This window comes from Thermobia domestica, chromosome 14, assembly GCF_964235325.1.
Source record: "Thermobia domestica chromosome 14, izTheDome1.hap1.1, whole genome shotgun sequence".
Lineage (NCBI taxonomy): Eukaryota > Metazoa > Arthropoda > Insecta > Zygentoma > Lepismatidae > Thermobia > Thermobia domestica.
In genome coordinates, this window is record NC_137467.1 from 93,481,536 (window position 1) to 93,496,258 (window position 14,723).

Here is a 14,723-nt window from a genome sequence, read left to right on the forward strand (position 1 = left end):
TGTAAGTTACGAGATTTGGAACATGTGAATGTGCTCAGCGATTCTGGTACAAATATTTCTTTTTGTTTGATCTATATATGTTTGATCACATTGACATTTAACCCGATAGATCAGTAAAAAAATATATATTGGGGATCAGTAAAAAGATTATTTAAAATTTGTAAAAAAAAAAATTCTATAGATTTGCGAGGAACTTCGGAGACCTTAATGTTATATTTATGCAATGCCTTCTTAATTTTTGCCGAAATACGTGGGACTAGAGGGACACCAATTCATTTCTCTTTTTCGGCATTGTTGTTGACCGATGTGGGTGCCGTCTGGAGCAGTACTTTTGCTACTCATTACCACCGTCTGGGAAGTAATGAAAAAAGAAAAACAGTAAACAACAGTGAACAGTGACAAATGGATTACTATTGATATATGTCTATTTCTAGAGACAAGAAGATTTTTTACTTCGCATATTTTTAAAATTCTTGTTCAGCATTTTTACCTATCCATAATTTCTTTCCTGTATAAATCCTTTTCGAAGTGTGCCTAGGTTGACGATGAAAACGGTGGAAACGATGTTCTCCGAAAGTACTTCCTAGTGATGTGATTTCTTTCTTGCGGTGACTATTAGGCTTTTACTTACATTATTTCTAATTATAATCACTGCTCGCAATACAGTGACACTTACTAAACTTTAAAGAAAGAGAAAAATGGTTTAGAATATGGAATGAATACTTCAATATTTACAACTCTAACTACTTTAGTATCCATTTAAAAAATAGTTATAGTTCGACTAAAATGATTTTCCAAATTAATAAAAGGAATAATAATGAAGCGTGCAATTAGGAAAGATGGTCGTAGTTATCTAAGTTTTTTTCGTAAAGACATATCAATGCAGCAAAATACATGGGAATATTGCAAGACAAATTGCTAAGCCCTTTGGAACAGACGAACTCTCTCGGTAAGGAATGCAGATGGTTGATATGGCAACATGTCATGAGGGAAAACTAACTGCTTGCTGGAATAGACAAAATTATTTTAAACTGCTATATCTTAAACAATCCCTAGACATGAATTCAATTGAAAATGATTGACATCTCCTACAACTAAAATGTCATAATGGGTGAAACTGTAAACCATACCATTACATTGAATCAGTAGCGTAGATAGAAACTCATTAAAGGGGACACTATACTCATATATATATATAAGGGATGACTCGAAAAATCCGACGACAAATCGGAATGAAGACATATATGTAAAATATATACTTAATTGCGATTGCATTATTATGGCGTGTGGTTTTCACAAGTGGTGGCCAGGTCAGAGGATTTTTTCGAGCAGCATATGCATATACGGGGGTGCACAAAAAAATCTAAAACGTTTGCAAAAGCTTGAAAATCATACCTAGTATGGTATGGGGCCTCCTTTTGCGTCCAAAGAGCTTGGCTCCGACGTAGAATGGACGTATACAGCTCCTGAATCGTGGTGTGGTGTGTGAAATTTTGTACCAATGAACCTCCAAAACATGCTCCAGGTCCGTAAGGGATACTGGTGGAGGGTAATGAGACCGAACACGCCTTTCTAACTCAGACCACAGTGGCTCAATAATGTTCAGATCTGGTGATTGTGGGACCCAGGGGAGATGTGATAGCCCCTGGTCATGCTCCTCAAACCATGATTTCACCGTTTTTGCAGCGTGACAGGGTGCCAAATCATCTTGGTAGATGCCATCAGCATCAGGGAACAATATTTGAGCCATGGGTAGAACCCGGTCCCCAAAATGGCCTCATAAGCCTTAGCATTCATCATTCCATGCAGGGCTATGATGAGACCTGCAGAAAACCATTATATCACTGCCCACACTGTAACAGAACCACCCCCATGCTTTACAGTTGGGAGCAGACAGTCTGTATCATAGGCCTGGGACGGTGTTCTCCATACGTAAAAACTACCGGTTGTTGGAAACAAGGTGAAGGTCAATTCATCTGACCACATTACGTGTTTCCACTGTTCATGAGTCCACACCTTGTGGTCCTTGCACTACTGGACACGCCTCTTCGCATTTACTGTTGTGACCAGGGGTTTGACGATAGCGGTCCTGCCATTAATTTTCATTTTATGAAGTTCCCGTCGCACTGTTTTCGATGAAACCGGGTTCTGTAGGCCGGAATTGAGTTCAGACGTAATTTTCATTGCAGTGGTCTTCTTATTAGCTGCTACAATCCGTTTTAATGCCCTCCGGTCTGACAGGATTGTCTTTCGACCACTGTTGTGATTTGCAGACGTCGTTTGCCCATGAATTGTGTATGCCCTCGTGACATTGGACATAGTGTCTTTCGATACCCCCACAATGCTCGCCACTGTTGCCACTGAAGCTCCATTCAGACAGGCACCAACGATCATGCCTCTTTGGAAGCCTGTCAGGTCGCCCATTTTACCGCACCACTTTCACACCACGTCACTCACAGGTGAACTGGTTACTGCTGACGGAAGAGGAAGGTCCACATGACACATTGAAAGCAAAAAAAAAAAAAAAGATCGGCAACCTCAACACGTGTTGTACAGTGGAAGGCCAACCAAACTTACGTGTCCTGTATGAAGTGTTTTTAGATTCTTTTGTCCAGCCCCTATATGTATGATGCATTATGTGGCATTTTATACCATCCATAAAATATATCCTACAGGTCTGTGCAGAACAAAAATATTGCCTTAGAACTGACCACGCATCCATTATTTTCAGTTGTCTTTAGTTGACATCATTGAAATACTTATGCAATTACTTACAGTTACAAGATAGGTAGGCCTATTAGATTACACTTGCTTGTCCTACTCATTAATTACTATTACTCATTACTCACTAATTGCTATTAATGACTATTACTCACTACTTACACTAGCCAACAAATTTTACTTTTTTTTCTGTAACTGGCATGAAAACAGCCAATCTTTATGTTTTCGGGTGTGCTGATAATGCAAATGTTGATGAAAATGCAAGATTAGCTCTCGTTTTGAAGTTACGATAACTTTAGGTTATTGCTGTATATAGGCTTATGTATGTATTTACCTTGTTGTTCTCTCTCGGAGGAAGGCCACTGAAGCCGCAACCACTTTGAATGGCGTTTGTAGTTTTCTGCTGGTGATTCCCTAAGTAGTGTCCAGCAGTAATCGGCTAACATTGATGACTCCACTTTCCCTGGTATCTAATTTCCATGTCCGAAATTTGCTGCTGGAAGCGTTCCCCGTGCTTGACGTTTACAGCACCACAGTTGTCAAGATATGTCAGGGAAGATCTTTTCTTCTTGAAAATACCATGTGTTAATAAAGTTATACAAAAGGAGTAATCATTCACATTGTTTGATGGTTCTCCCCAGATCGTGGGTATAGCCAAGCCCATGAAAAATCTTCTACGATTCAACGACGAATGAAGATTCGAGACACAAGATATGCAACATACCTGAGGAGCTCAGGGCTTGTCCTGGTCCTCGATTTCACAGCCAAAGTATGTGAGCGTGTGGCCCCCCTCACTCCCATTCCATTTTAAATTTCCCAGTTTCTCTTGGCTGAATTGGAATGAGGCTCCATGTTCTGTTCGTCGACGCAAATTGTGCTCTAGTTTTATCTTTTTGTAAGTTGGCAATCCTGTGAGTGATGACTCGTGCTTCCTGTTCACTGAACAAAGGAGGCGTAATCTGGTTAAAATGATGCAAAACATAGTTCGTCGAATTCAAACATCATCTAGACTTATTTTTATTGTTTTCAACATTTCAATTATTTTGTTTTAATGGTGAACTTATTTTACGCCCTTTAATATGCGTATTTCTGATAAAGAATATTTACTATGAACATTTGTAAAATCTTTTCTGGTGTGCTCGGCGCAAACATACTGACGCTGAGGTAAAAAAGCCGCGAAGGTGTGCTAAGCAGTTATGGTGGTCTAGATTGCTCTATTTTGTGGCGGCTGTGAATAATATCTAAGTTTTTCTTCGCAATCGATCACGATTTTGTAAATTCGACTATGGAAAAAACAAGATAAACCTACGCAAATGATAAACATAAAATTAACATAAAAATCAACGTTTGCGTGCTAAAATAGCGTATAATATGTGAATGTATGAAATCGACGAGGGATGAGTAAGGAACCAACACAGGTAAAAGGACGAATTGCACTCACAACTAAAGAGTAATAACTATCATGGAACCTAAATAATAACTGTTCGACGATCAACAAGAAGCACCAAGGAATCGTTCTTTTTTTTGAAGAATAGCTACATCATTTCCCCCCCCCCCAAATCCATCAACTTATAGTGTAGTCAAGTGTGATACGAAAATAGCGTGTGTTTAATGCTAGTGCATCGTGTAATGTAAATTTCAGCCGGCATTCGTAGTGCGTCATTTTCTTAAAGAAAAAAAAAATAAAAATATATAATAATTTCATCGCATAAATTCTACATTAATAAAATTTTGGGCTCATGGTATTTTGGTACATGTTAAATGAAAATCACTAACAAAAAGTTGTAATGTCATAAAAGTAAGTATTATACATAACTTGTGTTAATTGAATAAAATTTACATACAATCTATTTCTTTATGTGCAATTATCTTTACAGCATCTCTGCACAATCACTACCCAAAATGGTGGATGTTATGTTTAGTAACTTGTACTCATTCCGCTATCACCAGCGGGCGTGGTAATGACGGTGGGTGCTCGTAGTCGCAACCTCAATGAAATAGTATTTTGGTTCGCGATCCAACTTGGAGGTTTGCGCACTCTCTATTGTAGTATTATCATTTTTATTGCGAATGCCTTCTTCATGCCAATTACTAATATCCACCACAGGTAAGCTGTATTGAACGGGAGTTGTTTCCAGCAGAGTTATAAGACTTGGTTATCCCGAATGGGATCAGGTAAGGATCAGACTCTGCCAGTCACAAAAGCGGTTAGCTCGAACAAGAATTAGACCCTGCAGGCCATTAGAACGGCTGCCCCGAACTGGAACCGAACTCAACACGATCCATTCGTGTTACAAAAATGGCGCTCCGAAACAGGAACAGAACTCCTTCACCGTACATGTAAAAAGTAGTGATTTATGTGTAGAAACGTAAAGGTATAAAGTATCTGACTCGTATTTAGAAATTTTATGTATGGTACAAAATGGATGAAAGCAATGCCAAGTTGTTGGACGCCATTAAAGGCGAAATACAAAATTTACGTGAATCTTTAGAAAATAAAGTTGAAAAAGTTAATAAATCTTTGGAAGGAAAAATAGTTGAAATAAATGAATCTTTAGAAAACAAAATAGGAAAAGTCGGTAAACAAGGTAACGTATGGAAATCTTTAGAAAGCACAATAGATAATTTTGGTAAATCTTTGGGAAGTAAATATGTGGAAGTTAATGAAACAACTGTAAAGCACGTTAACGATAAACTCCAGGCACAAATAGAAGTTGTAAAGAAAGAAATCTGGGGTAAAAGTGAAGAAAAGGGGGTCCAAGCACTTGAAAAAATTGAATCAGTTGAAGCTCCAATTGAAAAGGCTAGTTGTGCAGATGTAGAACAAGGGTGCCAAAAGGCAGTAAATGAGTTAGTTTTTGTTAGCGCTTGCAATGGTATAGAAAAAAGTAGTCAGCCAGTATCATACAAATGTAAAGGTTTAGTTAGCCAAACTGTTACGTCATGTAGGCCTAGTGTTCGTTCGAAGTTTAAACAGAAAGTAGATGCGTTGAACATAAAATATTTGACATGTTACGGAGGAAAATGCACTGATAGGTTTTGTGCGTGTAATTGTACTAATGTAGTAATATTAATGAATGGAGGCAAGAGAATGCGCTCTTTACTCATTAGTCATATGTTGAATTTAATGGAGCTAGGATGCGTCCAAAGCACGTCACAAACAGATAAGTTTGCATGTATTCCAAGTAATGACATATGTTCGTACTTCGTGAACATAGTTAGGGTTCAGATTGACAAGAAGGAAAACAGTGGTAACAGTTCTCACTTGGTGGTGATAAATATGTATGTTGTAAATTTCAAGCGCATAAGGTTTTATTGTTTTCTATGCACCCAAATATGTGTAATGAATGATGAAATCAGTTCAGGCACTAGTAACATCAATGAGAATAATGTTAGTGGAATATCATGGCACAAACAAGTTGAAAGTTGTCGAAATAATTTTAGTAAGTTGCAGTACATTTTGAGCAAAACCGTTAGAAAGTACAAATATTGGTCACAGCGTAGTAAGCACACGTCCGATAAGAAACGAAAGTTGTGTAAATTGAAACTAAAAATAAAAGGCATGCACAGAATATTGCGATCTTTTGAAAGAATGTCAAAATTTGTCCGTAGGAATTTTAAGAAAACCCAATGTCAGCGCAAAGGTAACTCCATGGTAGCTAATTTTAGTGAAAAAAGCAATGTAGTCACTTCAGAGAAAGCACAATCAGAAAATGTAAGTGAAAAGCGAAATGAAAAGTTGAAATCTAGTAAATCTTGTAAGTTGTTCAAAAAGCCAAAAGTCAATGCGAAAGGAAAAAATATGCAGAAGTTAGTTGTTAAAAATCATGATGGTGTCCGAGAAACATGTAGAAATCAGGTGAAAAAACCGTGTCGTAGCCAGGCGTCGAAAATTCAAAACAAACGCGAGAAAAAGGCAAAAGTTAGGTTAGTCCAACGAACTTGTGCTAGGTGGCACGAGCATTCAGTAACAGCACCTACGCGTAAGCACACAGGGAAAATGAACAACTGGGTTGATCATAAAAGCAAATTCAATATTTCATACAAAATTGGGCAGAGAATTTCCCGTAACAAAATTTTGAAAGAAAATAAGTGCAGTAAACATAATTACGAAATATGTGAAAATTGCATGTTAGTGAAGCAATGTGGTAAGTCGAAAGTCAAAATTTCTGTCAATATACGATTTGTTGTTGCTACTGACAGTGAAAAATCACACGCGTATGGAAAGCCAGTGATTATTAAAGTAAATATTTGTTGCAAAAAACACACAGGCAATTACGAAAATGTGTTTATTAAACGTTTTGGAATAAAATTCAAAATTCTTGTTGTACTTGAAAAACCAAGAGTAGGAATTGGATAAAAACATGCTTGCGAGAAAAACGGGATGGTGTACATTTTGAAAATTTGACCGTAGCAATGTTTAAGATTCTTGAATATTACAAAAAAAAAAAAAAAAAAAAAAGATGAATACAAAATTAAATATTTCCTTTTGAACCGTATGAAAATTAGAAATTGAGAAGATTGGTAAATTGTTAGATCCTTTAACTGGTAAATCAATTGGTTCACATTCAGTGGATAGACTTAAGGTGTGGAAACCTACGAAACAAACTCGTAAAATTTGGTTAAATCTCGCAGTAAAACATAGTTCTGAGAAATACCATGATGTAATTTCAAGCGAATTTAAGAATTCAGATCTAGAAAGCAGTGTTGAAACTGTTCTTTGCAATGCATTAACTACAACACCAGTATGTTTATCTCAAAGTGTTCAATCCAGAAGTAATAACCAACGAATACATAAAATCTTGGAGAAATTGTTGGGTATTGATAAGTATTTGAATTTTCTGTACTGTAAAAATTTGTGTTCATCTGATGTATTGGAATTTGCGTTAGTAAATCTACAGAATCCTTATGTGACACTAAATGAACAAGTACAAGGAATGTAAAAAAAAAAAAAAAAAAGTCGTTTCATATGATATATGCAGGCATCTGTGACCCGCTATGCGACTTCCAGATGGCCGTTGATATTTCTTTTCCAAAGCAATGGAAAAACCAGCAAAGAAATATGCCAAGTCATGGAGATGAGGTCCCCCCCCCTTTATGTGTATTGGGTAATGTAACATGTTTTTAATGCTCGGAGTAAGCTATTTTGGTAAATCCCATTCTTTATTATTTTAAGTTTTTAACCTTGTATTCTTTAATTCGGCCTCTTCTCGGGGTGGCAGAACAGATTATTCATTGTGGGTAGGTTCCTTCGAAATTTAGCCAGGCAGATCCCGTCGAGTGATCAGAGAGAGTCATAACTGAATTATTACGTTGTAAAAATTTAGCTGTGAATCTTTAAGGCGCCGATAAATTTTATTAAATCTCGACAAAACGTATATTACTCAATATTGTGTGAAATAAAGTTCTTAATATGTAATATGTTTTAAAAATTTGTTTACGAATGAAAGATTTCATTTCATATATTCGTGTTACTGTATTATTGCATTGTGTTTGAAGTTAACTAACTAATTAATAGTGCTGTTTAAATGTTGTATTTTAAAGGTTTGAAGAATGGAAATATTACATTATTAGGAGTTATTTTGAGAATTAGTTATAAGGAAGCATATATTGATGAAAAAGGTTATTTTTGCATTTCATGTGTCATTTTTCTCAAAATATTGAAAATTTCATGTGTTTAGTACGATAAGAATATTTAGTGTAAGATGTAAAAACACGAGTCAGATACTTACAAAAAAAAAAAAAAAAAAAAAATGAGAAAAAAAATGTAAGAAATATATTGGTTTGATGTTAATAAATAGAATATGAATAGGATATAATATAAAATGAAAATATAATAGATAATCAATATTATTCAACTTATATTGAAATATTGTATTATGAAAACAAATGTAATCTTATAGTTACACATACAAAAGGAGAGCCCATTTAAAGTATATAGCCCATAAAATAAAAAGCCCATCTACGTTTGTGTAAAGTGTTAATGAACCATAATGGATCAAATGTTAATAATGGAAGAAAGAAGAGGAATAATAACCGGAAAAATAACTCTAAGAAGAGGAAACCCAAGGTCCCAGGGTTCTGATAATCTTCAAAGAAGATCATCGTCCGTGGCGCACGCCATTTGTGAGCGTGTGGCCCCCCTCACTCCCATTCCATTTTAAATTTCCCAGTTTCTCTTGGCTGAATTGGAATGAGGCTCCATGTTCTGTTCGTCGACGCAAATTGTGCTCTAGTTTTATCTTTTTGTAAGTTGGCAATCCTGTGAGTGATGACTCGTGCTTCCTGTTCACTGAACAAAGGAGGTGTAATCTGGTTAAAATGATGCAAAACATAGTTCGTCGAATTCAAACATCATCTAGACTTATTTTTATTGTTTTCAACATTTCAATTATTTTGTTTTAATGGTGAACTTATTTTACGCCCTTTAATATGCGTATTTCTGATAAAGAATATTTACTATGAACATTTGTAAAATCTTTTCTGGTGTGCTCGGCGCAAACATACTGACGCTGAGGTAAAAAAGCCGCGAAGGTGTGCTAAGCAGTTATGGTGGTCTAGATTGCTCTATTTTGTGGCGGCTGTGAATAATATCTAAGTTTTTCTTCGCAATCGATCACGATTTTGTAAATTCGACTATGGAAAAAACAAGATAAACCTACGCAAATGATAAACATAAAATTAACATAAAAATCAACGTTTGCGTGCTAAAATAGCGTATAATATGTGAATGTATGAAATCCACGAGGGATGAGTAAGGAACCAACACAGGTAAAAGGACGAATTGCACTCACAACTAAAGAGTAATAACTATCATGGAACCTAAATAATAACTGTTCGACGATCAACAAGAAGCACCAAGGAATCCTTCTTTTTTTTTGAAGAATAGCTACATGATTCCCCCCCCCCCCAAATCCATCAACTTATAGTGTAGTCAAGTGTGATACGAAAATAGCGTGTGTTTAATGCTAGTGCATCGTGTAATGTAAATTTCAGCCGGCATTCGTAGTGCGTCATTTTCTTAAAGAAAAAAAAAATAAAAATATATAATAATTTCATCGCATAAATTCTACATTAATAAAATTTTGGGCTCATGGTATTTTGGTACATGTTAAATGAAAATCACTAACAAAAAGTTGTAATGTCATAAAAGTAAGTATTATACATAACTTGTGTTAATTGAATAAAATTTACATACAATCTATTTCTTTATGTGCAATTATCTTTACAGCATCTCTGCACAATCACTACCCAAAATGGTGGATGTTATGTTTAGTAACTTGTACTCATTCCGCTATCACCAGCGGGCGTGGTAATGACGGTGGGTGCTCGTAGTCGCAACCTCAATGAAATAGTATTTTGGTTCGCGATCCAACTTGGAGGTTTGCGCACTCTCTATTGTAGTATTATCATTTTTATTGCGAATGCCTTCTTCATGCCAATTACTAATATCCACCACAGGTAAGCTGTATTGAACGGGAGTTGTTTCCAGCAGAGTTATAAGACTTGGTTATCCCGAATGGGATCAGGTAAGGATCAGACTCTGCCAGTCACAAAAGCGGTTAGCTCGAACAAGAATTAGACCCTGCAGGCCATTAGAACGGCTGCCCCGAACTGGAACCGAACTCAACACGATCCAATCGTGTTACAAGTACAGTATGTCCGCCTTCCTAATACATGGCATTATTGTCCTCCTTCGCGATTTCAATGTAGCCTGTCCGCAAATATAACAAAAATTGTCAGTACTGTTTACGCATTTGCAAGGCATGTTGAATGAAGGGAATTACAACGATCACATACACTAACTACACTTCAGTAACATTCTTCCAGCACACGAACAGATAAAAACACTTGTATAAGAAGATGAAATGAAATCTAAGTTTTACATCCCACGATTATGCCGGCTAGGCTTAAAGGGACGGTGATGATGGGATATGAGTGAAAATGGTGGAATGAAGAAAGTGTCAGGAAAGGGAAGAACCCTGAGAAAACCTACGCACATGGTGTTTGTCCCTCACAAAACTCACTGGGAGCGAGCTGGGATCGAACCAAGGATCAGCTTGTAACAGAATGAAACCACGCTTAAATGAAACATGCACCACTCCTCCCTTCTTCTTCCCCTTACCCCCTCGTTGCTACGAGACCGGGTTAAAAGTAGCGACAAAATACACACAGCTATTATTGCTTACAGAAAACTTTGTCTGCCATCAGCGGAATTTCGAAGTCTATATAGGAAGGAATTGACAATGAATCCTGATAAAATATACTAATTATAATTCAATGCACCACCCCCTTTAACTTGGAAACGAGAGCTAATTCCAGTTTTTGGTTGTCGTTTTCCTTATCAGCGTGGTCAATATAGTTAACAAAAATTTATTTCATTCCAGTTACATTTTCCCTGTTGACTAGTATTAGTAATAACTATTACTCACTACTCATTAATAACTATTAATAAATATTACTCCCTACTCATTAATAACTAGTCCTACTCACTACTCATCAATAACTAGTCCTACCCACTACTCATTAATAACTAGTCCTACTCACTACTCATTAATAACTATTACTACCAGATGGGGCTTGTTCAATCGGATGATGTATGGTCAATTTATTGTCACCCATGTCTCATTATTCCTGGCTTTCTGGACTGGAATTAATACGTCGTAATTCAGGTTGCTCACCAATTGTCTTACGATATTCGGTTAAGCTGACTGGAATAGATTACGTTGCTTACTTTTTTATTTTAATTCGCAACAGCACTAAAATGATTGTAGGTGATTGCGAGTATAATTTTTGTTGTCAATTTAATGTATGTCTTTTGAATTATTATTCTACAAATACTTGATATTATCATAATAATCCTGATGTTTGCATGGTCAAGTGGGAGTCAAGGCGTGATTAGCCTTAACTTTGCTATGTAAAATAAGATTAAATAAATAAATAGATAAATGAACGAAGATCTTTTTCTTTAATGTTACAAGAATACTGAGAACGAATTACTGCCTGCAGCTTCTTATCTGTGTCTTGAATACTTCTATTATCTTTTTCATTAATTAGTGACAATTACAGGGATTTTTGTACGTACGATAGATATATCAAACTCGCAGCTCTGATTGATTTCCCTGTGACTCGCGGTTTAAACGGAGAAAATAACGAAAGTAAATTTATTTTAGCTTGTGAAGAACTTTTATCACTTACAATAAGCAACAAATCATCAGCTAAATCCAGGTTAACATACATTCATTTGATCTCTGTCCCCAAATTGCTGCCTCCAGAGATTTAAAATTTGTTTGCAGGAGAAAGATGCCAGGTGTTGGGCTCGGGAAAAGAACAATATGTATTAATGTACTATCGGAACTCCCTTTGTTGTTATTTAAATAATTACAGTATAATGTAAGATTTTATGTATTTACTTACTTTCAAATAGATAATTGTGAAGATGACTTTCTTGTTTTACCTCCCGCACTATTGTATACAAATAACTAGTTGTCCCACTTGAGATAATGAGTTTGACTTAAGTGGAGTGCGTCTATATTTGTGCATTATGCCAAAATTACCAACACGTAATTAGTATAGGGGAGTTATGATTTAATACGTGCATGTAATCATGAAAGGATTTGTATTCAATTTAATTCGTAAAGCAGTCTAATTTAAATTAACCAGTTTTCTTTACTAACTTTTTTTTTCAGCCTGTGTTTGACAAGAAGTACAAAATGTACCTTATTGGCAATTTGTCTGAGCTTGGAAAATCAGAAGACCTGACGGCGTCGTCTGTGTCTCCGTTTAACGACGATGGATTTAGCGAACTAAAAGGCGGGCATTGCTCTTTACCATCTAAGTACACAGTAAGTTGTTCTATCTTACAACTGTGCAGTTATCTTTCTTTTAAATTGCTTAGGTATGTTTAAAACTAATAAGAAACTCTTAGGAACAGGTGGCATCGTTTAGATATTTGAAACTAATAAGGGAAGTGTCATTTTAAACCAATTTACAAAAGCAATTATAATAGGACTGTGGGTATTGGATGCTTTTACAGCGGATATTTCTACGTCAAGATGAAAAAAATTAGCGGGTTACTGTACTATATAGAGCATGTGGTAATGTGGTATATATCATCTGAGCAGCTACCTAAAACATGCAACAGAGCGAAAAATATTATTTGTATGAATTATTACAGAATTCTTATCACAAGTTTTTCTTACCATTGAAAGAATACATTCTATTTTTAACTTTACGTAGCAAAGCCAAATTTACTAATTTACCTGTAATTTGATTATTAGTACTAAAACATTTTCAGAGATGTAGTTACTCCCATTTAATTTAAATTCTGAGGATAATGTTCAGAATATTAAGGAATATTAATGTCTGATTGTTAAGTTGCAACTAACAAAGTGTGGTGCACTAAAGCGACCAAAGTATTCTAGGTAGTTTTATTAACAAAATATACAATATTACAATTTCTTTATAGTAGTTTTATTTACAATAAAATGTATTATTGGTGAACATTTGACGCAAAAAATTGCGACTGAAATGGTAGCTGAATTCAATCAGTGTACTAGTAAGATAAGCCAGAGAAATGAGTTCGATTTTCAGTCCAAACACATTTTTCACACTGAAGGTTTATTGGATTCGCGTTACACATAATATTTTCTAAAGAAAAATCTGATGTTTGCTTTTGTTGTTGTACAATGGTTAATGATTTTATATGCAAAACAAATTTGTTACTCCTAATTCGGACGCAATGATATATTACAGGATGACAAGAACAATATGAAATAAGCCCGAAAATAGTGACAAACTACTTAGAACACAAACTATTACACATGTAAACGGCACTACAAACATTCAGATTTAGGTTATGGCATGTTCGATATGTCTGCCATCTCTGGCGATGATGTGACGCAGACGAATACCAAAATTCTGCATGACCCACTGAAGTATAGGAACATTGATGCTGTCGATGAATGGCAGTTTCCAGCTCGCCAATGGTATTGAGGTTATTGCTGTACAGCTGTCCTTAACACAGCCCCACAAAATTGAGTCACATGGGTCAGGATCCGGGGAATATGGTAGCCAAGCCCATCCCCTTTCAGTGGCCTCTCAGTACCCCAGAGTCACAATGCGGTCCCCAAAATACTTCTCCAGGACATCAAACACTATCATGGTCTGATGAGGTCGAGCTCCGTCTTGCATTAACCACATTTTGTCGAAATGAGGGTCACTTAGGATAATGGACATGAAATCATTTCACAAAACCGTCACATATCGTGCAGTAGTCACCGTGCCGTCAAGGAATATCGTACTGATTATTCCATGGCTGGACAATGCACACCACACCGTCACACGTTCAGTGTGGATAGACTTTTTCATTGCGAAATGTGGATTCTCAGTCCCCAAATGCGCCAATTTTGATTATTGACGAACCCATCCAAATGAAAGTGGGCTTCATCGCTAAACCAAACCATATTTACATAAAATTCCTGGTCATCAATTCTCTGGAAAATAGTGTTGGCGAAAACTAACCGTTGTTCCATCATGACTGGGCTTAATGGCAGATGGGTTTGAATTTTGTATGGGAAGAGATGCAGGTCTTCAACAACAATTTGTCGCAGTGTCTCCCGGTTGATTCCCACCTGTTGTGCAGCTCATCTGATCGATGTCCGAGGGCTGGTTTCAAACACAGTGCGTGTCTTGACGATGTTTTCAACCGTTTTCACACTTCTTTGTCGACCGACATTGCCAACATTGTCCTCACAAACATTACCTGTTCTCTGAAAATTGCGAAAAACTTCCTTTGCGCCGCAATCGGACCTTATATTGCTCGCATAATAAGCCATCAAAAGTGCTATACGCTCCTGCACGCTGTACCGTGACATTTTCGCTTGCAAATGATCATCAACATCAACACGTTGCGTGCGCATGCGCATACGAATTTCCCATCATGTCCTGTGCTCAGTCACGCAGTTTGGACGTCATCACGAGAACCGTTCAGAAATTATGAC

General features: G+C 36.4%; 1 protein-coding gene across 1 annotated transcript in view; it reads left to right on the forward strand.

Annotated features, from left to right (window-relative positions):
- Positions 1–14,723, forward strand: part of LOC145670267 (uncharacterized) — a 132,011-nt gene that overhangs the window by 49,720 nt on the left and 67,568 nt on the right. The window contains exon 3 of the mRNA XM_081738693.1: positions 12,411–12,566. Within this exon, the coding sequence (XP_081594819.1) occupies positions 12,411–12,566 (156 nt within the window). The remainder of the gene's footprint in view (positions 1–12,410; positions 12,567–14,723) is intronic.